Source organism: Lactuca serriola, chromosome 7, assembly GCF_051521515.1.
Source record: "Lactuca serriola cultivar US96UC23 chromosome 7, Lser_US96UC23_V15, whole genome shotgun sequence".
In the NCBI taxonomy this organism is placed as follows: Eukaryota; Viridiplantae; Streptophyta; class Magnoliopsida; order Asterales; family Asteraceae; genus Lactuca; species Lactuca serriola.
In genome coordinates this window covers 68,452,690-68,480,602 of record NC_136414.1, presented here as the reverse complement: position 1 = coordinate 68,480,602, position 27,913 = coordinate 68,452,690, and the positions used below count along the sequence as shown (strand labels likewise).

At 35.3% G+C, this 27,913-nt stretch overlaps 4 protein-coding genes across 4 annotated transcripts; 1 reads left to right on the top strand and 3 right to left on the bottom strand.

Annotated features, from left to right (window-relative positions):
* Positions 1-1,027: 1,027 nt before the first annotated feature.
* Positions 1,028-2,724, bottom strand: LOC145064071 (peptidyl-prolyl cis-trans isomerase CYP71-like). Its single transcript, XM_079011590.1, has 8 exons — positions 2,689-2,724; positions 2,479-2,603; positions 2,254-2,323; positions 2,152-2,179; positions 1,934-2,022; positions 1,661-1,837; positions 1,338-1,555; positions 1,028-1,220 (listed from the first exon to the last, which is right to left on the bottom strand). Exons 1-8 carry the CDS (start codon positions 2,722-2,724, stop codon positions 1,028-1,030), a joined length of 936 nt encoding a protein of 311 aa, XP_078867716.1.
* Positions 2,683-3,598, bottom strand: LOC145062593 (HMG1/2-like protein). The gene is made up of 5 exons (XM_079010174.1): positions 3,502-3,598; positions 3,338-3,393; positions 3,102-3,191; positions 2,954-3,011; positions 2,683-2,822 (listed from the first exon to the last, which is right to left on the bottom strand). The coding sequence occupies exons 2-5, from the start codon at positions 3,382-3,384 to the stop codon at positions 2,778-2,780; spliced, it is 240 nt and encodes a 79-aa protein (XP_078866300.1). The 5' UTR covers positions 3,385-3,393; positions 3,502-3,598; the 3' UTR covers positions 2,683-2,777.
* Positions 3,599-13,325: 9,727 nt separating this feature from the next.
* LOC145062535 (disease resistance protein RPV1-like) lies at positions 13,326-18,210 on the top strand. Its single transcript, XM_079010125.1, has 6 exons — positions 13,326-13,876; positions 14,635-15,775; positions 15,873-15,938; positions 16,067-16,288; positions 16,394-17,146; positions 17,282-18,210. The coding sequence occupies exons 1-6, from the start codon at positions 13,389-13,391 to the stop codon at positions 18,014-18,016; spliced, it is 3,405 nt and encodes a 1,134-aa protein (XP_078866251.1). The 5' UTR covers positions 13,326-13,388; the 3' UTR covers positions 18,017-18,210.
* Positions 18,211-20,649: 2,439 nt separating this feature from the next.
* On the bottom strand, positions 20,650-23,485 carry LOC145064070 (uncharacterized). The gene is made up of 8 exons (XM_079011589.1): positions 22,894-23,485; positions 22,616-22,763; positions 22,299-22,503; positions 22,142-22,217; positions 21,831-22,042; positions 21,567-21,758; positions 21,199-21,456; positions 20,650-21,111 (listed from the first exon to the last, which is right to left on the bottom strand). Exons 1-8 carry the CDS (start codon positions 23,483-23,485, stop codon positions 20,650-20,652), a joined length of 2,145 nt encoding a protein of 714 aa, XP_078867715.1.
* Positions 23,486-27,913: the final 4,428 nt, after the last annotated feature.

Below are 27,913 nucleotides of genomic sequence, written 5' to 3'. Positions count from 1 at the left end.
AAAAGGTATAGAGAGAATGATTGAAATTCATGTCTTTTGTCTATACGATATCTTGAGAATGGAGGAATATATAATCCCTTATCTAGAGGACACGCTATCTGATAAGATCAGAGTTGACAGTGGCTTTTGAAAGCTACGATTGCTGATCAGGTTTTGAAGTCATACGGAAAATAGTTATTAGACTTATCCAAGTGGGAGACTGTTGGATTAGTGTCTAAGTCCATAACTGTTTTGGTATGTACTTGACCCGATTATGAGCATGGTCCTTTTGGGTTGCCTTCACTATAGCAATATGTAGGATGATTTAAGGAGAGAAAGGTTTAAATATGATTTATTAATATATTATGAGAATAATATATTAAAGGAGAAATCATATTGTTTAATTAATATTAGTCAAGAATTAATTGTTAATTAATTTTGTGGCTAAAAGAGATTAATTAAACTTAGGGGACTGAAGTTGTAATTATAAGATAATTATAATTGGGCTATGGATCACCAAATAATATATAGGTTGGACGAATTCTATGGGTAGCCCATTAGAAATCGTCCAAGGGATATGTTTAAGGAGTCCATGGGCTGCTTAGGGCCTAAGCAGTCAAATTAGGGTTTCCTAGTTGTAAACCCTAATAGCCTACATGTATATAAAGGGCCCCTATGCCCCAAAAACGTGAACAAGTCTTCCATTAGGGTTTCCAGCCGTTTTTGGTGCCTCCCTTTCTTCTCCTCTTCATCCAAGTTGCATATGGTGTTTGTGACTCCATTAGAGGTACTACACTTGTGGTACTTGCTTTCAAGAGCTAAGGAAATTCAAGGAACTAGTTGTTATTGCTATATAACAACAAAAGGTATGTATTCTAGCTTTATATATGAATTTCGAAAATTATAGTAGCATGCCAGGTTTCTTTTTGTGTTCATAAAGCTGTATAACTAATAGTGAAAACATAGATCCAATACTAGGGTTGCATGCACACATAGGATTGTTTGTATTAAACCCATCAATATATATATATATATATCATCAAGGATATTAATTATTATTTATTAAAATCAAATAAATCATTTTAAAAGCAAAAAGTAGGCTACTTACCACATTTTCTGGAAGAGATGTTGTAACAGACTTTCCAATATCTGATGCAGCCATAAGTTCATCAGGAGGAGGCTTTTCCTTAAAGACATCCCTACCCTTGGTTGCATCATCAGGTTCCTCTGGTTCTCTTCGGCTATTTTTATTTTTATAACATATGAACAATCATAAATATATGATTTTACTTTTACACAAAATAATATATATATATATATATATATATATATATATATATATATATATATATATATACCTGAACAAATAGATTCTGTGTTTCTTAAAAGCACAGCATAACAAAGTAGGATCTGTCATGGGATCTTTGCTTTCATTCACATTTACAGCAGCAGCAGGAATTTTTCGCACTTTTTTACTGCTTTGATCACCTTGATACAAAGCAATTCTTAAAAACCTGTCATTATTTTCCACCTTCCCTAATATTCTGGAAACTTTGTTTGTGTGCAGATTTACAATCTATCACCAATTTATGAATAAAACATTAGAAAATAAAATCTTCGGATTACTGCATACACCTTAGAATTTGAGAAAAACAAAATGGCACAAGGTAAAATTTCTTACTTTAATACCAAGGAGAGTTGGATAAATAATGAAATTAGAGCTTTCATCAAATAGTGCATTTGGCTGTGGGACATTTTCTGTTTTTTCAATTTCTCTTTCAACTGCCATTCTTCTCCCAAAATCAATAGCTTCTAATCGATACAAAGGAACATCGCTTCTTTGAAGATCTTGAGCATTCTAAACAAACCAAAGTTAGGTTAAATCTTCAGAATAGTTAATGATATATACGTTTAAATGTCATGAAACCGAGGGCAAAAGAGTAAATTTACTTACCTCAAGTGATTCATCATAGACACGTCTTAGTTTACCAGTTCTATACCAAAATATACGTATTCTTCGATTTGGTGATGTGATTGCAAATTCTTTAATTTCATCATCAAAAAAATTAAGTTTTTTTAATTAAAATATGTTGATATTGAATGTTAGATACCTGTTCAGAATCACCCCACTGGCGGAAAGCAGAAAAGGATTGCAAACGAGTTCAAATATACTGGCCACCAACTGTGAGCCCAGGTCCCTCTACAATGAGAAAGAAAAATAGTAAATGAAAATGAAAATAGATTTATTATTTGTCTTATAAAAAAAAGATTTACCTGAGCCACATCATTCAAAAACCCCTCACGCACAAGACCACTGATGACCTCCATTTTTGATGTGACCTTCCTTGAAAAAAGATAATAGAAAAATTAAGATTGTAAAATTTTAACAAGAATCATGTATATGAGATACATCAAGATTGCATATGAAAGTGAATACGTGAGATCATGGGACAATATATAGTTAGATATTTATAAAATAACCAAAAAAAAAGTTGTTACTCTTTATGCAACACAAAACACACCTGGTTAGGCAATGCTCTTAGAGAAATGATCAATTCAGCAGGATGATCATCTCCGTCTCTACCTGCATGTACCTTTCCAGGTGTAGCATCTAAAACCCAAACCTTAAAAAATAATAACAACATCTTATAATATTATTTATCCAGACATCACTTAATGACAAGAAACAAAACAGGGCCTTACTCTTACAGGCCTTGCAAGTGGCTTTGCAGCTTGTTCGACCATGCTCAGTGAAACTGGATCATAATAATAAGTATGAAAACCAAGGAAAGAGAGCACTAGTATAGTTTTAACTTCCATTTTGCCCCACCAGCTTTACCAACCTGATAATTATACACAAGTGAAATCCAAATCAAAATCTAAAAACACAAACTCAACTCAATCTAGATACACAATACTTGAAACAAAGCTTAAGAAGTTTCGATGACAAAAGGCAAAAAGGAAGATCACTTACAGCAGCAACAGATTTGTTGTCAGGGTGATCTTCTTTGAACTGCTTTCTAAAGTCCTCCCTTTATAACATTAACAAGAGGAAAAATATTTAAACTTTGGAAATGGAAGTAAAACATGAAGGTAGTGATAAACGAAGAACAGCTACTAACATGAACACAAAGAAGGCGCTAGCGGGTCTCTTGGGTTTATTGGGATCCTTAGCTGCTTTCCCCTTGGCTGCAGTCTTCTTTACAGCCAACCTAAAATTACAACAAACAATTGTTAAAAAGTACCGAAATCATGATCCTGAGGAAGAACAAAAACCTAATTTCATTGAAGATGAAAAAAATACAACATTAAACCCTAGCAGATGGTATGTTTTAAACATAGTTAGATTAAATCGTACTTGGTATCGGCTTTCCTCGTAGCACCGCTTGATTTGCTTCCTTTCATCGTTTGATCCTGAATGAAACAACCGAAACAACAAACTAGGTCAAAAATCGAAGCGAAAATGGTTGTAAATGAAAAAAATTAGAGTCGACATCGAGGAAAAAGAGGAAGAAAACATACCTAGTTAGCAAAAAATCTAGGGTTAGGGTTTGATTCGTTTGCGATTGGGGGATACTGGGGTAAGGAAATCGACTTATAAATGGCTACGATACGTCGGCAATAGAACTATTTGGGCGGGAAGATTTTCATTCCAAGAAGGCTTGATTATGTTCATGATTTTGGGCCCATTTTGGATAAAATAATGGGGCTTCATTGGTGGCCATGGTGAACCAGAGAGAAGACGAGGGGTGGTGGGTGTCTAGGTTGTTGTTGAACAGTAGGGGTAGAGAGAGAGAGATAGAGAGAGGGAGAGAGACTTACAGTTGGTCGTGTATTACCTGCATCAAATTGAAATTAAGGGAATGTTGATAGGGTGGAGGTGGTGAATGAGATGTTTGGTGATACTGATAAGAAGGAGATCAAGTAGAGATCTGATGAACGAGATGTTTGACGATACTGAAGATGAAGATGACGGACCTAGGGCTTTTTCTTGCTAAGTAGAAGAGGCGGGGGGATTAATTTTGGGATTCAATAGGCGGGGGTAATTTTCGTCGATTTCATTTCCCGCCTAAAACGCGTGTTTCACTTAAAATTATAAAGCGACACATTCACATGACGCACATTTTATGAAAGGTGGCCTCCGCATTTCTTTTTTTTTCTTTTCTGACACTAATTTTAGGGCGCACAAAAATGCGTGCCCTCTATCCTTCAAATTTTGCAAAACTGACGCTATCTTTTAGGGCACTTACAAATGCGCGTCGTCTATCAACGAGTGTCATTGTTTGCGCGTCATTAAAGGGCTATTTTCTTGTAGTGAATGATTCTGACCTGTTTCCGTTCATTTTCACTCGGTTAGACAAGGATTTAACATTCCTAATCGATTATGCCGCCCGATCCCTGCTCCGTTCGTGAATCCTTCTATTCCGATCAACAGCAATTCGGAGATCCTGTTCCAAAACAGAAAATAGAAAAAGAAATCCGTTGTTCTTCTCTTCTTCTTCGATTTTTGTTAAAATCAAACAAAAAAAACCGAGAGTAGCCTAAATGATTTTGTAACGTCCCAAAATACAACCCCAAAATTTCTTTTAAAACATTACTAAAGCCATATTTATAAAAACCGTGTCATAAGTCATAACAAAATTTCCGAGTATTAATTCAAAACTTAATCTTATTGTCAGAGTAAAACATTCCTAGGCTAACTGACTATGGTGTGTGCACTACAACCTCTCCGAGATCCCCCTCTGAAAAACTAAGTACCTGAAACCAAAAACTGAAACCGTAAGCACGAAGCTTAGTGAGCTCCCCCAAACTACCCCATACCATACAATCACATAACATACATACTGCCAAGCAATTCTTGGGTGCCCGACCTGACCGGTACGACCATTCTGGGGTGCCGTCCTACCCGTGTCAAGCCATTCTGGGGTGCTGACTACCCTTCGGTCCTAACGACCGAACCTCGAGGACTATTTCACCCCTACTACTAACACTATCACATATCATATCATAACAGATTATCAGACCTATCTGGGGTGCTTGAACTACCCTTCGGTCCTAACAACCGAACTTGGGGACTAGTCCCCTCCTACTACCTCTATCGCATATAACATAACAAGCCAGCATGCAAACATATCATCACATACTGTTAGACGTATCTAGGGTGTTTGACTACCCTTCGGTCCTAACAACCGAACTCTACTACTATCACATACAACATATCATGCTAGCATATAACATATCAGGTAGTAGCGAACCTAGATGATATCACATAGACAATCATCTATCATACGTCTCCTACTGGTGGGCTGGCATTGTGGCCTTAGACCCACCACTACTGGAAGGTAACTCACCTGAACTATTGAGCTCTGCTGATAACCCTCTGGCTGCTAACCGACAACCTTTGAGGTGCTGCTCCTCTAGCTCTCTGAGCTACCAATATCAATATAACACTTAGTCTGATAGTCCTTCAAAAGTTAACTAAGTCAACTGTTGACAAAGTCAAGGTCCTGGTCAAAGTCAACCTTCCAGGTTGACCCTACTCGCCAAGTCAGCCTACTGACTCGCCAAGTTCATAAGCTCAGAAATGCTTTTTATTCGCGACTTGACTTGCCGAGTCAGACCATGACTCGCCGAGTCTACTGATTTCCGAGTTCTGTCCTGTCCAACTCACCGAGTCTCCACTCAACTCACTGATCCGAGTCTTAACTAGAAGGGTTTGGGGTTTCACGACTTAACTCGCTGAGTCCAAGAACAGGTTCGCCGAGTCCAAGACAATCTTCAACAGACTCGCCGAGTTGTTCTTCCAACTCGTCGATTTCCTGCCTATCTTCATCCAACTCGTCGAGTCCACCCATGTGACTCGCCGAGTTACTACGCGATTTAAGACTGGTATCTATCCCGACTCGCCGAGTCATCTCCCAGACTCGTTGAGTCCTTTTGTGTATTCTCATAATCTCGAGTCACATAGCTACTCCTTTGCTCCAAAAAATAGATCTGGGTTCCTAGAGTCCATTAGCAACATAAAGTTGATACCTTTACGTGCTTCTTGTCTCATAATACCAAAAACCAAGCTAGAAAGGAACTTAACTCGTGGGGAATGGCTTTTGCATAGCAACTAATAGGGCTTTCTGCATTCTTTGATCCAAATAGAGCTCAGATCTGGAGTTTCAACTCCAGATCTAACTTGTGCACCAATTTCTCATCACATACTCTCAAAGAAACCCTAAAACTCAATGAAAGATGGATATAGAAAGGACAAAGCCAAGGATAACGATTCATTACCTCCAAATGCTCTAAAAAGTTCCACCAAATCTGGATCCAAGGACTCCTCTTGCACCACTATGAATCTCTTCACTTCCAAGCTTCAAATTACTTCACCAAGGGTAGATCTTGCTCCAAATATGGTTATGGTGGCTAGGGTTTGGGGTTCTGGACTATAGGGGCCGCAAATGAGCCCTATGGAAGAGAATAAGATGCTTAAATAGGGTACCAAGTCCCGGAATTAGGGTTTCCCAACCCATACCAGACTTGCCGAGTCCACTTGCCGACTCGCCGAGTCGGTCACTTACTTTACACCCGGATCCCGCTCCGACTCGCCGAGTTCCTCCCTGGACTCGACGAGTCGACCCTCTTTAACTTATGGTTTTCCTTTCCTTTCTTGACCTTTCTGATTTCGGGTGTTACTGATTTCATTGTCACTCGATCATATGAGGATCGAAAATCCCCCAATCGATTATGCATCCCGATCCATGCTCCGTTCTTGAATCATTCTCTTCCGATCAACAGTAATTTAGAGATCCTGTTTCCCTTTCCTTTTTTTTTTGGCTTCATCGATTCCAATCTGCCAAACCATTCTTTTCCATTTTGGTGGTGGATCAAATGATGTAGGGTGGAGGCGTACCTAGGTTTACAGAGAGAGATGAAGAGAGAGACAGGAAATAGAATATATATATATATATATATATATATATATATATATATATATATATATATATATATATATATATATATACTTTGGTATAATGCGAAGTGCACAAAGCTAGTTTTATAATTTTTCATATTAATAAATTACAGTAAACTAATTCATAACTTAAAATAAACTAGTTTTATAATTTTACATATTAATAAATTACAATACACTAATTTTTTGAAAAACTTTTACACTATTTTAATTTTTAATTTATTTGAAATAAATGTGTAGATATTTTCTCTGGAGACCAGATATATTCTTAGAACATATTTGGAATATTTTTTAAAAATCTATGTAAACTTATGAAAATTATCTCCAAATAATTTGTCAAAAAAAGTTTATAACTTAATTCATAACTTAAAATAAACTAGTTTTATAGTTTCAAATTAATAAATTACTATAAAGTAATTCATAACTTAAAACAAATTAGTTTTCTAATTTTATAAATTAATAATTTACAGTAAACTAATTTATTTTTTTGAAAAACTTTTATACTATTTTAATTTTTAATGTATTTGAAACAAATGCGTAGATATTTTCTCCTAAAATCGAAAATGTTGATCCTGACGCCTATATATTCTACATTAAGAATATACTTCTAAAAAGAAGCTCCATAAACTTATAAAAGTTATCCCAAAATAACTTATCAAAAACAACTTTATAAGCTAATCCATTAATTAAAATAAACTAGTTTTATAGTTTTTCAAATAAATAAATTACAATAAACTAATTCATAACTTAAAATAAAGAGAAAATTGCAAATATGGTCCCTATGGTATGTATTTTTTCTAGACAAAATTGCAAAAATAGTCCCTGTGGTATGCATTTTTTTGGGGTTTTAGTCCAAACAACGACTTTTTTGGATTGATGGTCCTTTTGAGGTAGTTTCGTTGCGTTTTTGGTCCCTCGGTAAACTGAAATGACTATAATGCCCTTGGGGTATTTATTTTTCATTTTTCTTTTATTCTTTTAAAATCAAATCGTTTATTTATTTATTTTAATAATTAAAAAAGTGGGCCACCTCTCTCTCTCTCTCTCTCTCTCTCTCTCTCGTGAAAAAGAAATTCACCCCCCACCCACTTCTTCATCTTCCACGATTCATATCATATCTGATGAACACAGATACACATTTCTAAATCATATGAACACATGGAGTTTTCAGATTCGATTTCTCACACAAACACACATCTATATTTTCATATGAAGACGGTTTGCGATTCACATATATGGAAGCAGGTGTGATAATGACCGCAGGGGAACGTCGGAGGTTAGAGATAGCTACAAGACCCGTCACCTCCATTCACTCCGATTCAGTGGTAACCCTAATCTGATCTTCATAGCAACGACGACGAAACTCTAATCGGAGTTAGGATTTGTTTTGGCTCCGGCGACCTCAAGCTTCATCTCTATCCTTCTCCGATTGATCCAATCTCACTGCTTTCTACCTATTTCTCAACATATATACATACAGATAAATGTATATATTTCTGGTTTAATTTTCATCTTCATCCATTTCTAGTTTAATTATCATCTTCCTCACTTTCTCTTTTGTTCTCTCAACATGTAATGCTCACTGGCATTTGTTAGAATCAAATTGTTTTTGGATCTATTAATCTAATTTAAAATGGACTGAAAGTGAGTTGATTTAGGAATCGAGATTTGTGTTGATTAGGATATTGTTTCCTCAAAATCAGTTAAAACGGTAATGGGTTTAGAGAGAGAGAGAGAGAGAGAGAGAGGATAAATTGATTTTGGAGATGGTAATCTAACCAAGAATAGCAGCAACAACAGATGGTAATCTGTTAAGGTGCTGAAATTAATTTTGGAGAAGGATGAGGGTTATCAGTGGGAAGCGAGAGGGACTTCTTGATACTCACCGAAATGGGTCTTCTTCTCCTTGATCTAGTGTGTGTATGTGTGTTCATAGTGAAAGTGGGTGAAGAACTTTAAGTCTTTTTTTGTGGGTTAGTCCAAATTGCTGGAATCTGATGTTGAAATTGACTATGAACGATGTTTGGATCACTGATGGGCTTCACAGGAGAGAGAGAGAGAGAGAGAGAGAGAGAGATGTGGGTCCAATTTATTTATTTATTTTCTTTTTCATTTAAATTAAATAGAAAAAAATAAAAAGTAAATACCCCATGGGCATTACAGTAATTTCAATTTACTGAGAGACCAAAAACGCAACAAAACTACCTCAAAAGGACCACGAATCCAAAAAAGTCATGGTTTGGACTAAAACCCCAAAAAAATGCATACCACAGGGACCATTTTTGCAATTTTGTCTTTTTCTAGGGTTTAGTCAAAACCTTAACTTTTTTGGCTTTATGGACCTTTTGATTTACTTTGTTTTGTGTTACATCCATATAATTCATGAAAAAAATTAAACTTTTAAATAACCCAAAAACCATCATTTTTTACATATTGTTTTCAGAATAAGTTCAATATCAGAGAAATCCCAAAATCATAAAGTAAAACATGAGGAGGTGCACGATCACGCCTTCGTCTTCCCGCGATCCTCTGAGGTACCTGAAACATAATCCAAAATTGTAAGCCCAAAGCTTAGTGAGTTCCCCCAAAATACAAATACATAATAATAGCACACATACAAAACATCATACTATGGGTCCAATCAACCATCGGGTTGGAATACCCCAAGCCCCTCAACCTATCGGGTTGGAATGCCAACATACTATGGGTCCAATCAACCATCGGGTTGGAATACCCCAGGCCCCTCAACCATCGGGTTGGAATGCCAACATACTGTAGGTCTAATCATCGTCATGATGGAATACGCTAGGGCATCAACCATCGGTTTGGAATGCCCCGACCTGTTGGCTTACACACAAAGCAGTGAAGCCTCAACCACTAACCAATCATGTGAATATAATACAAATAAACATACTATTAACCAGCCAACAAACAAACAGATAGATCTTATAGATCACTAAGCATAGCATCATCTTATCTACCAGGATTCTGATCTAATAGATCACTATCATGTAACATCACGCACAACAGGATATCAATCCAAGGGGGGGGGGGGGGGCATTGGTGCCTTCGACCCACAAGTACAGTGAGGAAAACTCACCTTACAATGTCGAACCATACTGAAAACCTCCGACTGCCGACTCATGAAAATCCCAAACTATCACAACAAAACAAACATCCATTTAACAATTGGATTACCATCCTTAACTAAGGATCCAGACTTAAGGTAAATGGCCACTTTACCCTATCCCAAATTGGGCCAAGGCCAAGTCCAATTTTGATCCAAGAGGCCAAATTACTGCAAGACCCATAATTCGCCTAATTTTCCAAATTGGGCCTAAATCCTTATTGGGCCTTATCCTTAGGTCCAATTCTCAAACTAGCACAAAACACTCATACCCAGAAAGTCTAATGAGGGCCCAAGTCATTCAAGCCCAAAAAGGTGGCCCAAAACTCGAAGCCTAAACTCAAAAGTCCACAGACGACGTATGTTGGCGATACACTGGAGGTACGCAAGGCGTACACGAGCCTCACATTGACCACCATCGAGGTGGCTGACCAAGTACGCAATGTGTACTCCTCCCTACGCGGGGCGTACCCTCGTAGATCCCAAAGGTCCATTAAGTGCTAAATAGCTTAAGCACTTAAGCCCAAATTACATATCCATGGTCCAAATGCACCCTAGAGTCATAAAGTCTCCAACTTTATGACTTTACACGTCCATAAACTCTTAATATAAGGTCTTAATCCAATAAGACCCTTTTTCCAAATGTATAAGACACTTTTGGCCATTAGGACCTCATTTTTATGACTAAGGACCCTTCATAGGGCCTAGAAGGACAGCCCAAAACGTCCAAAATCAAACATGCACAACAATGAGACTTTTAAGGACAAAAGAACATCATAAAGCTACTAAGATGAGATCTAAGCAAACCAAACATAAAGAACATCATAAAGCTACTAAGATCTGGAGCTTCCAAATGAGATGATGATCTACGATCTACAAGCTTGCCTTCCTTCATTGACTCCTTAATACACTTTCTTCTCCTTTAAGCACACAAATAACACATTTTAAGCTCAAAACACTCTCTTATGGGGTTAGGGTTTGCTAAGAATGGCTCAAAGACTTGGAGGCTGAAAAAGTGAGGCTAAATGATCCATAAAGGTGCTTAAATACTCTTCAAACCCTAAAAATTAGGGTTTCACTCGGACATTAGTACGCCCTGCGTACATATGTGTATGCACAGTGTACTCACATGTACGCTCAACGTACTACTCATGCTCCCAAAAATTGTCATTTTGATGCGTACATATGTGTACGCCCAACATACTACTCATGCTCCCAAAAATTTCCATTTTGCCACTAGGGCTTCTTAAGGCTACATCTTTATACTCCAAGGGCCCAAAATGACATATTTAAAAACTAAAGGAAGGATTTGAAAATACCTGAAAGCCTAGGATGTTATAGTTTGTGGAATTAATCCCTGTTAAACATAAAAAAAAAAATACTAATCTACACTTTTAATTTGTTTTTGTATTTTCTTAAACATTTTCTTTTTTATTTAAAATATTAAAAGTAAAAACAAATAAAGAGGGGGCCCCACTTCTCTCTCTCCAGCACAACCCTGCAAATCTTTCTCTATATTAAACACTAAAGTACAAAAACAAGGCCGCAATTTTCTAACAAATGCTGATTGATTCCCTTTATTTTAAGTTAATTTGAGAGGCTACCATTACAATTACTATCATCGTCATCATCTTCTTCCATATGAACACTCATAAATCTATCTCTTTCGTATAATGGTTTGGGTTTTTTTTTGACGCATTCTTTTTGGGTTCATCTAGAATACACACTCTTCTGCTTGTATTCAAGCTCTCCTATGGGCCCTCTTCTCTACTTAAGACTTTAATGGTGAAAAAACAGTAAAATTAGTCTCCATTTTGTTTTTCTTTTTTCCACCATTTCTTGCTGTCTTGGATTTTGGGGGTTTTAGGTCGAAATTATCGTTCTTTGAGTTTCTTCATGATATCTTAGGCTTTGCTTCATGGGGTTTTGTTTTTTTCTATCTATAATTTCTAGGCTTTTGATTTTGTATGTGGAGATATGAGTTTGAGTTAGTATGTCTTTATTAACTTTGTTGACTGTTTTTAAAGTTTGTGCCTTTTGAATGTATTGCTCTTTTCTTTATCTTCAATCGGGTTTCAAATTCAAATTGTAGGTGCATCACTTCTGGAATCATAATCTTGATTTGAATCTTTAATTTGAAGAAACCCTAATCTCAACACAAGGCCCCATTTATGCTAATAACGTAAAGATTAGGTAAATGCTCTTGAAAATAACAAAAATATTCAAAAACTGAATCTTGAATCTGGATTCATCTGAAAATATGGTAGGATCAATACTTTCATTCGAAGCTTGCAATTGGAGACGATGATGAATCATGAAATCTTCATATAGTCGCCGAAATCTCAACAATGGAAAGAGGGATAACGATCTTGCCATAGGAGACTATGATGATTTATGAATCATGAATCAGGAAGAAAGAATCTAAAAATATTGAAATGAGGTTGAAAGATCTTAAAATGAATTGAAGATATTGAAATGTTTGTTTGGATTTGGAGAGAGAGAGAGAGAGAGCCCCTTTTTTATTTGTTATGAATGAAGATCTTGAAATGTTTGTTTGGATTTAGATTTGGAGAGAGAAAGAGAGGACCCCTTCTTTATATGTTGTGAATAAAGATCTTAAAATGTTTGTTTCGATTTGGATTTAGAAGAGAGAGAGAGAGAGAGAGAGAGAGAGAGAGAGGACCCTTCTTTATTTGTTGTGAATGAAGATCTTGAAATGTTTGTTTGGATTTGGATTTGGAGAGAGAGAGAGAGAGATATGACCTTTCTTTATTTGTTGTGAATGAATTATTTGTTGTGAATGAAGATCTTGAAATGTTTGTTTGGATTTGGATTTGGAGAGAGAGAGAGAGAGAGAGAGAGAGAGAGAGAGAGAGAGAGAGAGAGAGAGAGGACCTTATTTTTTTTATTTTTAAAAATTTAAATAAAATAAAAAAAAGTAAAAAGAAAATAGAAAAACAAATTAAAATGATAGATTAGTCTTTTCAAGTTTAATTGAGACTAATTCCACAAATAAATTACTTAAAAAAAACCATGAAGTTAAAAATCGAAGATTAGACTAAATCTCAGAAAAAATACATTAAATAAGGACTATTTTTGAAAATTGATCTAAAATAAACTAGTTTTATAATTTTACAAATTAACAAAATTACCATAAACTAATTTTTTTTTTCCAAAAAACGTTTACACCAATTTAATTTAATGTATCACAAACGCGTAGAAAAGGTAAACGCGTTGATATTTTATCCGGAGACCGGAGACGTTGATCTTGATGCCAGTATATTCCCCTCTCTTTAACAACCTCTCATCTTACTAATTTCAATGGCGTCCGCTTCATCTTCTGCTTCTCTGCTATATCATACCAGCTGCTATGATGTTTTTCTAAGCTTTAGAGGTGAAGATACGCGTAATTCTTTTACAGATCATCTGTATGCGGCTTTAGTACGAACAGGACTTCGCACTTTTAGGGACAATGATGAAATCGACAGAGGTCAACAACTCAAGCCTGAAATTGAGAGAGCTATTAAAGAATCAAAAGCTTGTATAGTTGTCTTGTCTGAGAAATATGCAAATTCCAGATGGTGCCTTGACGAGCTTGTGTTGATCCTTGAGCAAAGGCGGAGCTTTAATCAATTTGTTTTACCGGTTTTTTACCATGTCGATCCGTCGGATGTTAGGAATCAAAGACAAAGTTTTGCGATAGATGTAGATGAAAGAGCAGAAAAGTTAAAATGGACCGAGTTTAATGTCAATCGATGGAAGACAGCCCTTACCGAGGTTGCTGATTTGTCCGGCATGGTTGTTTCGGGGTATGCTTTCTCTATTCATGCTTATAGTTTAATCCTTTGGAAACCCTTTTTGATTTATTCAACTGAGAGTGTTAAATATGATAAGGAATCGTAATTTGTGCCTGGTAGATGTCCAGTTCAGGTATGCTTCTTAAACACATCAAGTCATGGAATTTTCTTTTGCTAATATTGCTTTAAATTTATGCAAAGAGCAGAACCAGATGATTAGATGCTTACCTGTTTGATGGTGTTTTCAGTAGTAATCTACTATTCTGTGGCCTTTTCCTTAGTAGTCTAAGGGTTTGGTTTACTCTTGCACATACTTCATTTCCTTTGCTCCTTGTCTCTGGACAAATAGCTGTTCAGTTACTTATGACAGACATTATGCCATTCTCTTCCTTATAGACGGTTTACTATAAATACAGAATATGCTGTGAAATAGTGAGTGGGAAGTGAACCTAAAACTAAATACTGATAACATAGCAGATATTCCGGTTTGACTTTGGGCCAACACGTATTCTCGCCAACCAACCAACAGATTAAACCTGAATAACCTGTCCGTTTTGGGAAGTTGTCCAACCTGATTCATTCAATTCGGGTGTATCTTGACCTTCACATTATTAAACACTTATTCAATCAGATTGCTATGTAAACCTCAGTTCATCATATAATTTATTAGGTTGATAATGGTAGCAGGAAGAATATTACATTTGCTAGAGCATTTGAATTTCATGCGCTATAACGGAAGCAGTTAAATTTTCTTTATTCTTTTCTTGCAGGTCTGAAACAGACTTTATCGCAGAAATTGTTGGTACAATCAACTCTGAACTAGATTTGAAACTAGTTAGTACTCCAGCTCATCTAATTGGAATGGATTCGCGAGCTAAATTTATCAACTCTTGGTTGGAAAATGAGCAATCTGGAGATAATGTTTTAGCAATTTGTGGCATGGGAGGCAGTGGCAAGACGACACTGGCCCAATTCATTTATAACTCAAACAAGCAAAAATTTGGAAGCAGCTCTTACCTTGAAGAGATCGGAAAGCACTATAAACAGTCTGATGGTTTGCTTGGGCTACAGAAACAACTTCTCTCAGACATTCTAGGGGAAAAGAATGCAAGTATATCTAGTGTATCTGAGGGTACAAGGAAGGTTGAAGAGGCCTTACAAGTGAAAAGGGTGCTTATTGTTCTTGATGACATTGATGAACATGATGAATTAGGTGCTTTACTTGGAACAAGGGCTTTTTATACACAAAGCAAGATCATAATAACAACTAGGCTTTTAGATATACGGGCATGGTTTGGGTCCATATCTTGGAGTTGCCGGGTGCATGAACTTGAATTGCTGAATGATCATGAATCATTAGAGCTTTTAAGTTACCATGCATTTGGATCCAAAATTCCCATGGAAGGTTTAAAGGAGCTCGCAGTACAATTAACAAAGTATTGTGGTGGAAACCCACTAGCTCTTAAAGTACTAGGTTCTTCTCTATTTGTTGATGCTGAAAACCCAAGCAAAAGAAGTAACATAATCGAGATTTGGAGAAGTACATTGAATTCACTGAATTCATTGAAAGGAGATCTTGATTGTAAAATCCAAGGTATACTACAAAAGAGCTTTGACTCATTGCCACATGCCAGTAACAAAGAGTTGTTTCTTCATATTGCTTTTTTCTTTGTTGGTGAATATGAGGGTTATGTGGTAAAGATATTGGAGCATGACTGGCATGCAAAGGCTGGGATCGTGACCCTCACTAACAAATGCCTTCTTACCATCTCACCAAGTAAAAAACTGATGATGCATCAATTGCTTCAAGAGATGGCAAGAAACATAGTTCTTCAGGAGTCCAGAGATCCTGCAGCACGTAGTAGAATCTCGCAAAATGATGAATCTTATCGTTTGTTGAGAAAAGGAGAGGTATGATGCTTCTTATGTGTATCTTTAATCCTTTTTTTCCCTTCAACAACCTCCTATGTTAACTTTCCTTGTCTCATTTCCTGTCTTTCCCCATTAGGGTTCGAAAACAATTGAAGGTCTAGCACTTGACATGCGAAAGCTAGAGGAAGGGATGACATCAAATGTAAGACAAAGTTGTGAATGAGTGTGGTACTCTTGATATTTTTGCTGCATTTACCTTTAATTTTACCTGCATTTTATGTTATACATGAGATATGTACCTAATTAATTAACTTAATGCTAAATTTGCAGCCACCAACCCTTAAAACAACTTCACTTGTAAAAATGGACAAACTGAAATTGCTCAAGCTCCGATATGTGAGACTCACTGGGTCCTACAAAAATTTTCCAGAATTAAGATGGTTACACTGGACTAATTGTCAATTGAAAAAAATACCCTCAAGCTTATTGGGGAGCAGCTTGGTGGCTGTAGATATGAGCAATGGATGGTTGAAGAAGTTTGAACCTCCCATGGTAGGAATTTGATGTCCTGTTTTTCACTTAACCTTTTAGCTTCCCAACTTTCTGACAGTTGATGTGTTAACATACCATGAATGAATCTTGGTATTCTTTAAATAGGTTCTTAATTCACTGAAGATCCTCAATCTTAAATGGTCGCTCAATCTTGTCAGTGTCCGCCATCTTTCCCGACTTCCTAATCTCGAGACTTTGATTCTCTCGTACTGTTTCAGTCTCAGTGTGACTCATGTTTGTGAAACCATTAGAGGTCTTAAGAAGCTTTCTCTACTGGACTTCGGAGGGTGTAATCAACCTGGAAAGGTTGCATCGAAGCAATTGCAAAGGCTAAAAGCTCTATGTACTGGTGGAGGAATGCCACAACCGTTGTTGGTTCCCTTGCCAGACTCATTAGAGTTTCTGTTTCTCAATGATAGCAACCTTGATATAAGCCATGATGATCCATCATTTTTAAGTAAACAGTCATCATCGTTTTACAAACACATGAATTTTGGCAGTAATCCGTTAACGCTTCTGACCAATTACACTAATCATAAAATGCTTCGGGTGCTCGATGTGAGTGGTTGTCCAAATATAGAGTCCCTCCTATGTCTCCCAAGTACGCTAGAAGAGTTGTATACTTCTTGGTGTTCTTCATTGGAGAAAATAACATTCGAATCTGCTAGGTTCAGATTGCGGAAATTTGAATATCTAGGTTGTGAAAACTTGTTTGAAATTCAAGGCTTTTTCAAATTGGTGCCATTAGCAAAGCTTGATGAAGCAGATTTGGGACATATGAAATGGATTAAAGCATATCAACATACTAGGGTTGACCTTGCAGGTGATGATGTCATTAGATACGATTGTCATATAATGGTACATTTCTCTCTCTCTCTCTCTCTCTCTCTCTCTCTCTCTCATGCATGAATAAGCAATCAAAAAATACATCTTGCCATCGGAAAATTGTTTAATATATGAGTAATTTGATAATTCTGCAATGTATTTGGCCAGGTGCTGTATGAATACGGTATAATGAGCACATATCTGGCAGGCATAAAGGGTCAAAGCATGCCAATGTCCAAGTATAAGTCATCATCCTCGTTCTTATCCTTTCGTGTGCCTTCTTGTCCTGAGAAATTCAGGATCCAAGGGTTAAATGTAACCGTGTCATACAGAATAACAGGCACATCACACAAGGATAAAGATACATGGGCTTTATTCACCAAAGTTAGCAATATAACCAAGGGCCTTACTTGGATGTATAACCCTGCGATCTATTGCAAACCGGGAGTAAAAGATGTTGTGTGGTTAAGCTATTGGCCCATTGGGAACGTTTTAGATGCTGGAGATGAAATCAATGTGTCCATCATTGTGGGGGATGGATGGATGGTAAACAGGTGTGGTGCCAGCCTTGCTTTCATAGATGATGGTGAAGAAGAGTTACAATACTACAAAAATTACAAGAAAGAGGAAGAAGTTATTGGAGGAGATCTATCTGAATTTGAGCTCACTACAGGAGCCTACTATCTTTGTCGTCGCGATTACTTCGAGTCAACCACCCATGATTGGTTAAATATATTACTTGGTGATACCATTCCTCGTAATTATAGATCCTTATATAACACTTTCATAGACTTACGTGGATGGAGAAAATCTTATCAAACAGACTACGGGGCATCATATATGGCGCGTAGAGCTTGGAGAGGTGACGCTTTTTCCGAGAAGGATCCAACTATATACTTTTAATCAGCTTGCTAACCTATGTAAATGAACACGAGCTTTGCTTATTATTGGAACAAAGACAAAACAGCAAAACTGGTCCCTGTTTTTTGTATTTTCTCCCGGTTTTGGCCCTAACCTTGACAAAAAATGGTCCTTTTGAGTTGGTTGTGGTTTTTGTCCCTCCCAAAACTTTATGAATGATGCAATTTTTTTTCTTCTTTTTATTGAACAATTAAAAAAAGATAAAATAAAATTCTCTCTCTCTCTCTCTCTCTCTCTCTCTCTCTCTCTCTCTCTCTCTCTCTCTCTCTCTCTCTCTCTCCGGAAAACAAGAAACAAATGATGGACCACCCGGCCAACCAAATTGTGAAAAAATATAGAAACACAATTTCCCAATATCATTATCTATTATATCATTTATATCATTTGAGGACAAATAGACAGATGGTTTTCAGATACATACAAATAAACCTCACTACACAATTCCTAATCTATTCTCTTGATGAACACTCATCCTAATCTATAACGATCAATAACTTACAAAAGAACAAAGAACTGATAAAGTTGTACAAAACTTAAAAACCGTTTTACAATGAGAGAGAATAAGAAGATGAACTGTAAAAATATCTTGTCAATTATGACCATTGACCACTGTAGCTTCAACTAAATACTTTGGGTAAACGGATCATATAACCCACGTGTCAACCCGTTAAAAACTCACACCTTGATCCACAACTTTTATCCAAATGACATAATTGTCCCAAAGTCACAAATGCACAACTAAATCAATCCAAATATTTTTACACAAAACATCTTGCACATTCCTGAAATGACAAGTTTGCAATACTTTGCAATACTCACAATATTTAACACCCCCTCCTCAAACTTGACATTTAAGGAAGAATATTAATTTTTATTAAAATGATTAATTAGACCAATTTCATTTAACAAAAAATTATGTTGTGAAACACTTAAAAACTTTGTCAAAATATCATCTCTCTATTTAGAAGAACTAATTTTTCCTACTTTTAAAACACCATTTGCAATCTTTTCTCTAACAAAATGTAAATCAATTTCAAAATGCTTTGTTTTTTCATGAAACACAGGATTTAATGCTAGTTTAATAGCAAACCCGTTATCACAAAAAACTATAATAGGTATTAAACTTTTTATTCCCAAATCAAATAACAATTTTAAAATCCAAATAATTTCACAAGTAACAGATCCTAAAGCTCTGTATTTAGATTCTGTTGAGGACCTGGATACAGTAGCTTGTTTTTTACTTTTTCAGGATACAAATGAATTTCCAAAATAAACTAAATACCTAGTAACTAACTTCCTTGAACTGAGGCATTTTGCCCAATCAGTATCTACATAACCCATTAAGTCAAAATTTTCTGCCTTTATAATTGAAATACCTTTCCCAGGACTACCTTTCTAAGTAGTCTGAATGCTATTTTTAAATGTAACTTATGTGGTTTATGCATAAACTGACTGAGTATCTGAACACAATAAGATATATCAGGTCTTGTAATAGTTAGATTTATAAGCTTTCCAATTAGTTTCTGAAATCCAGTAACATTTTCAAGTAAAGGAGCATCACCAATACAACTTCTTTTAGGGACAAAATTTGCCTCTAAAGGAGTTGAAACAGTTTTACAACTTAACATTCCAAACTCATGTAAAAGTTCAAGGCAATATTTCATTTGATTTAAACACACACCTTTATTTATACTTAAAACTTCAATTCCAAGAAAATAGCTTAATTTTCCTTATTTTTTATTAATATTCTTGAATTCAAAAAAGATTTCACATTCTGAATTTCAGTCTCATTACTACTTGTTAAAATAATATCATCTACATACACTAACAAAACAATAATTAAATTATTATCCTTTTTAACTAACAAAGAGTAATCATTTATGCTTTGAGTAAAACCATAGCTAAACAATTCAGAACATAACTTCTCATTCCATTTTCTAGGAGCTTGCTTTAACCCATATAATGATTTAACCAATTTACATACTCTAGTATCACATTTAGTATGATACCCTTGAGGTAAAGTCATATACACATCCTCAGTTAAGTCTCCATAAAGAAAAGCATTATTAATATCTAACTGATACAAAGGTCAAGACTTATTTACTAGGGATGAGCAAAAGGACCGAACCGGCCGGAACCGGGAACCAGCTTCGGCCAAAATCAAGAACCAAACCGGCCCGACGGTTCTTCTGGTTCGTGGCTCCTACCGGTTCTTGTCGTGTCTTCAAATGTTGGAACCGGTCTTCGAAAAATAGCATCATACAGTTCCAGTTTTTGCCGGTTATATCGGTTCCGGTTCCTACCGGTTCCCGGTTCCAAAAATCTACAAAAATAACATCCCGGTCCCGGCCCGAACGGTTCCATCGGGTTCCGGTTCCGGTGCCGGTTCGGGTTCCAGTACCGGTTCTGGCCGGTTCCCCGGTCCATATGCTCATCCCTATTATTTACAGATAGTGAAATAACTATACAAACAATAACTATTTTTTCCATAAGAGAAAATGTTTCCTGATAATCAACCCCTTCTCTTTGATGATAACCTTTGGCTACAAGACAAGCCTTATATCTTTCTACTTCTCCATTGGGTTTATACTTAATTCTATAAACCTATTTACATCCTATTGGTTTTTTTTAAGAAGATCTACAATATCCCAAGTATGATTTCGATATAAAGCTTCCATTTCATTATTCATTGCCTCAACCCAATTTGGGTCTATAGAGGCATCTTCAGAGCTTTTTGTCTCAATTGTTTTATTTAGATTAGAACAAAAACATTTATTTTCTGTACTAAGAACAGAGTAATTTAATGTATGTTCAATTCTATATCTATGCGTCCCTTCAACAATATAATCATTTAACTTCACAGGTATTCGAGACTCTCTTCTAGACCTAGAAACCCCTATTGACTGTCCTAGAGAAGGCAATGAGTCTAAATGACTACTTTCCTCAGTTGAATCTGAATGACTTGGCATACTCCTATCAGATGAAGATTCAGGTACCTCGCTAGTCTGGTCATCACTGTCAAATGTAGTATCAAAAAAAGTTTCATCCAGATTCTGAGCTGCACTAGAATCATCCATCTGATGGTTAACACTCAAGTTATTTAGATCAATCAAATCATTCACATATTCAGAATTATGTTGATCATTTTAGGAAAAAGGGTCTACTGAATTATGAAAATCAAATTGATTATCAATAGTTGTTGATCTCAGTTTAAATGGAAAAACTGACTCATAAAACTTCACATCCCTAGAAACAAAAACAAAATTTGTATCAAGACTTAACAACTTATAACCCTTTTTCTTAGAAGAATAACCTAATAAAACACATTTTTCAGCAGGTTCAGAAAGCTTATCATGATTATTAAGTTTAGTGGCAAAGCACAGACTACCAGAAACTCTTAAGTGATCAAACACAGGTAATTTCTTAAACACAAGTTCATAAGGTGAATGTCATTTCAAAACAGAAGTTGGCATTCTATTAATCAAAAAAACTAAAGTTAGAATTTCTTCTCCCCAATACTTTATAGGAAGACCAGACTGGAAAAGTAAAGATCTGGCAACATTAAGAATATGTCTATGTTTTCTTTCAACAACCCCATTTTGCTGGGGTGTATAAACACAAGAAGTTTGACGAAGAACACCATTAAGTTCAAAAACGATTCCATCATATGATTTAAAAACTCAGTTCCATTATCTGAACAGACTATTTTGATTTTAGAATCAAACTGAGTTAGCAAAATATTAAAAAATAAAGTAAAGCAGCCATAAACTTCATCCTTACTTTTTAACAGATAAACCCAAGTAGCCCTTGTGAAATCATCCACAATAGTCAAGAAAAACCTAAAGCCTTCTGTAGTAAACACTCTATAAGGACCCCATACATCTAAATGAATCAATTCTCGAAGTTTGGTTGAACTATGAACACTAAGAGGAAAAGATTCATGAGTTTGATTAGCCTTGTGACAAACATCACAAGGAGGATGAGAAGAACTATCAAGATTAAGTGTATCTTTTAAAGAATTTAAATATTGTTCAGAAGGATGACCTAATCTACTATGCCATGTAAGTTTAGAGACACAACACTTAATGAAACTATAAGAGCTAATACCTGAGGGAAAAGCATCAAGATAATACAATCCCCCAGACTCTCTACCATTCTCCACAACCTTCTTTGATTGTAAATCCTGAACTTTGAAACAATTTTCATTAAAAACAACTTCACAATTTGTATCTTTACACAATTTGTGAACAAAAAGAAGATTTACGTCAAAATCAGGATCGGCAAAGACATCAAACAATGTTAAGTTTTCAGAAAACTGCAAGTTCCCAATTTTTTCAATCTTAGCAGAAGAGCCATTTGGATGATTAACAAGAAGGTTTAGTTTAGAAAAATCAACAGTGTCTTGTAAAAGAGACTCATATAAAGTCATATGTTGATTAGCACCTGAGTCAACAACCCACTTTTGATGACTAATAGTAGAATTACATGACTTCAAAAAAAATATCTGCCATATTAGCACTGACAGGAGTATCCTCAGATGCAGAGGACCTTTCATTGATGAGACTTAAAAGTTTATTATACTGATCACTCTTAAAAGAATAAGCTCCACCATTCCCAGAGATACTAGAAGAAAAGGAACTTCTAGATGGAACAGAAGAAGAATTAACAGAAAAAGTTTTATTCAGATTTCTTTGATTTTCATTGTTAAACTCATTCCTAGGTTTAAAATCTTTTGGATAACCAATCAATTTATAACACCTATCAATGAGATGTCCCTTAAGACCACAATTCTTACACTGTAAATTTTGATTTCTTCTTCTATAGAATTAGAACCTTGACCCTTTTTTCATTAAATCTACTGTTAAATGCAGATGATTGAGTTTTAGACACGCTAGAAACAAAAGTTGATGTCTCATTCTTCTGATGAGATTCCTCTTTAAAGACAAGTGAAGATGCAGTTTTAACATTAGGAAGAGGATCCGTCAGAAGAATATGACTCTTTACTTGATTAAAAGATTCACCAAGACCATTTAAAAACTGCATTAACTTCATGAGTTTTGAATGATCATTATACTTAGTAGCAGCTTCACAAGTACATTCAGCAACATTTGTAAGACCATCAAATTCTTTCCAAAGAGTGTCGAGTTTATTAAAATACTCATATAAGGAAGAACCATCTTGTTTGAGTGAATTAATTCGTTGATGTATATTAAAAATAACAGACCCATCAGCCTTGTTATAGGTTTCAAAAAGTTCATTCCATATATCTACAGCAAACTCTGAGTATGCGTGTCCAGAATAAATTGACTCACACAAAGACCCATGAATCCAAGAACACACTACATCATTAGCACGATCCCATTTTAAAGATGTAAGTTTATTAGTAGAGTCCTTTTTTACAGTCCCTTCTACAAACCCTAACTTATTTCTAGCCTTAAGACTTCTTATCATAGAGCTACGCCAAACACGAATATTTTCGGTCCCAATTAGTTTAAAACTTACAATTATAGTTACAGTATTATCAGATGGATGTATATAAAGAGGGTCACGTAGTTTACAGGATCAACCTTAGAACCACTACTCTCAAGCGGAGTATCAGACATAGTGTTCACACAAAAGACAACCAATAAAAACACACAACAATCAAGAAGGTAACAGACCACTATGTTCCTTTGCGTCCAGATGGTCACCACAGTATGTTGGGGCCCAAGACAGGAACATCGGAGTCAAAACAATCACAAATATTAAAGAACTAAAAACACAACAACTTGTGTACTCAAGACAACCAGAATCTTCCACATCTATAGCTAGAACATAGATAGAAGGGATCAAGAAACGCTTACAGAGCTATAAGCTGAACAGGCCGAAACAGATCGACTCCCGTTACTCCGTTCTCTTTTGGAAAAGTTAATGGTGATGAAATCCATTAACAAGAGTTATTTTGGAGAACAAGATTAATCGATCAAAGAACCAGCAAATATTTAATTCGTCAATCAAGGATTTCCACTTGATGACGATGAATGTCTCTCAAGGATCTCCACTTGAAGTCAAACTTGCACAATCATAAGAAAAAAACTTGCAGTACCAATATCTTAACAGAAAACAATAACAAGAAGGAATCAGATCAAATAAAAGAAGCCTAGATGTTCACAGATGAGTAAGATGAACTGAGATTCCAACAGAAACCCCAGTATGAACTCAACTATGAAGATCTACAAGGATCTCAGCCGAAAAATAAAGGTAAACAGATGTACCTTTATGAAACGATCTTCAATGACAAATCGAAGCCCTATAGCTTTGATACAAAGTGAAAAAATATAGAAACACAATTTCCCAACATCATCATCTATTATACCATTTGAGGACAAATAGACAGATGGTTTTCAATTACTTACAAAGAAACCTCACTACACAATTCCTAATCTATTCTCTTGATGAACACTCGTCCTAATCTACAACGATCAAGAACTTACAAAAGAACAAAGAACTGATAAAGTTGAACAAACCCTAAAAACCCTTTTTACAACGAGAGAGAATAAGAAGATGAATTGTAAAAATATCTTGTGAATTATGACCATCGACCACTGCAGCTTCAACTAGATACTTTGGGTAAACATATCATATAACCCGCATGTCAACTCGTTACAAACTCACACCTTGACGCACCACTTTTATCCAAATGACATAATTGTCCCAAAGTAAAAAATGCACAACTAAATCAATCCAGATATTTTACACAAAACATCCTGCACATTCATGAAATGACAAGTTTGCAATACTCACAATATTTAACAAAACTCGACACCATCACCAGCGATCGAACCACCATGAGGTCTGATCGAATCCCGCTTGGTCGATTCCTTAATCGGCCACTATCACCGTACTATGCCTTTGGGTGCCGCCTCGCCAAAGTTCATTTTTGGTGACCATTGCAGACGAGATCCCCAATGGTAGACTCACCTCCATCACCTACGTAAAACACCCACAGAGAACCACAAAAAACCTCGTTAGAAACAAAACAGGCTTGACAGCCACCTCCAGCTACCACCATTGTGTTCATTGTCACCCATTTTTTGCCTTTGTAAATTTGAAACCTAGAAAATCAAGATAAATCCTCTTTAAATCAAAATAAGGAACAATTAATTCCTACATCCAACCACCATATATCATATATGTATAGTCTTATAGGGCCAAGCCCATCATTGCACTTCTCTCTATATATGTTATACGTTGTAATGCATTTCAATCATTAGGAAATATGCAAACATACAATCAGCGGCATCCCAAAAACATCGAGGTCGAAATATTGCTTTCAAATTATGTCCCAAATTAGTAGATGCTGCTAAATTAAAGGAACGGAAACATCATAAGAAAAAAGGAAGAGGCTCATAAATCGTTTGAGGCAAATAGACCTTTTGCGCATTTTCGTTAATCCAATAACAAGATCTATACTTCTCGATCAAAACATCATCAAGAGAAAAAGAAAAAAAAATCAGAATTGATTGATATATTTTTCGAAACAAACGAACTAAGCCTTCTCGGGGACTTTCATAAGAATAAGAAAGAAGAAACTCATGTAAATACCATGAAATAAGGTTTGATAATATTAGTGGAGATTCCATAAGTATTTCATTCTAAAAATGGGAACAACTATATATTTTTTATAAATTAGATGTAATTACTACTTCATCATATGGAATGTATATAGTGAAAACTTCATTCTCAATTCCATGAGATTTTTATGAAATCCTTTCATTTGCACATTTTACGTTTATCCTTTCATTTGAGTGCACATAAATAACTTATTTAGTCCATAATTTTTAATAAATGCTATTATGATGCTTTAATTTACTACTTTAAAGTCTTATCAATTAGTTATTTAATTACTATTTAAGTTTTTCCATTCTTTTTACTAAAAATAGAAAAAAATTCCAAACCCAAACTAGGGATGTTACATTACTCCAAGCGTAGGGTATCATAGAGAAGCATTATTTGATATAAAACCTAAATATATGTCAACTATACAACCTAAAGCATATTAATCATCTTGTGGCATAAGTTCCTCGAGGGGAACCTAATTACTTCTTGCATTCACCAAAATTTTATAACTTTTGCATTTTGGGTCTAATAGTTTTGGGTTATTTTTGTAAAAATAAAACAATTAGAATATAAAAATAAAAAAAAATAGTTAGTTAAATAAATTAATAGAAATTTTTTATAATGAATAACTGGATATTTATTGGGATAAAAAATTAGAAATTTTGTTACAAGGACCATACTTGTCAATTTATGAAACTTAAGCTTTATCCCATATTACTAGTTAGGATTTTATCATTATGAATTAGATGTAAAAGGGTTAGTTATGAAATATGTGAGGCAACTACTAAGTACACTGTGGCTTGTTGGATTTCTATACTCAATCATCATTTTAAAATGATATTGCTAATAATATATAATTTTATATGATCAAACATTTATCAGGTAGACATTTGCTGAGTATTTATTATAATTACACTATTAACTAATAAATATTATTAACTCTTTTATTAAATTGAAAAATTATTAATTTATGAAAATAATATTTTCTAGGAGTGTAACTAACTATTATATTATAAGGTATGATTTTATGTCATGTACAAAACTTTGAGCTTATTTAATTTCATTTATGCAATGTTTATAAAATAATGTACATATGAGAAATAAGATTGAGTGTAGGGATGACAAAAAAACTCATACCCGATGGAAACCCAAACGGGATAATGACTTAGGAGGGTAATTAGGTTTTCAGTTTGTCCGTATCCGTATTAGGTCGCTAAAGTTTTTTTTTTTTTTTTTTTTTTTTTTTTTTTTTTTATGTGTATTAGACCAATATGGTTGTTATTAACGTTTAGAAATAGTCCTTTTACCAGTTTTAACCAGTAAAAATGACTATTTGTAAACGGTAATAACAACCATATTAGTCTAATACACACAAAAAAAAAAACCTTAATGACCTAATACGGACAAACTGGAAACCTAATTACCCTCCTAAGTCATTAATCCTAAATTTTTGGGAAAAATACAAATCTAGTCAAAATCCTTAATTATTTATCAAAAAATAGCCAAAAAAACCACTTAGCCAAAAATAGCCCACAAAAGAGTAGTCAACTGTAGGTTGACTACTGTTTCGCCAAATCGTCTACTGTTTCGTGCTTTGTATATTTTTTTTTCATTTTTAGGATACAAAACCGTAGGCTTTTTAAAACATATGGTTTCCCCTTTTTTTTTTGTAGTTAAACCCCCCCAAAAACAGTAGATTTCAAAAAAAAAAAAAAAAAAACCATATTTTTTCACCCAAATCCGTATGTTTCGAGAGGAAACCGTAGGTTCTAAAAAACCTACGGGTTTGTATCCTAAAAATGAAAAAAAATTATACAAAACACGAAACAGTAGACGATTTGGCGAAACAGTAGACGAATATCGAAACCTACAGTTTCGTGGGCTGTATTTGGACATTTACCAATTTTTGGCTATAAATTGCTAATGACTTCCTTAATTTGGCTAGATTAGTAATTGCCCATAAATTTAAAGACATTGAGAATATATGTAACGCCTCGATTCTCAGGTATCGATGTAAATGAAAATTTATTTGGTTTAAGACCTACTCGACGAGTTGGTTGCCCTACTCGTTGAGTAGCAACGAGATGGATCGCGTGTTTAGTGGCCTACTCACCGAGACCATGAAGGAACTCGATGAGTAGGGGCTGACAGATGAAACCCTAAAATTTCGGGGTTCTGCACCTTATTTAAAGAAGCATAAGCCCCCTTTGGCCTCTTTGCAGTCCTTTGAGAGCTCAGAAAACCCTAATTCGTGTGGTGTTTCATTCTTGTGTATATTAA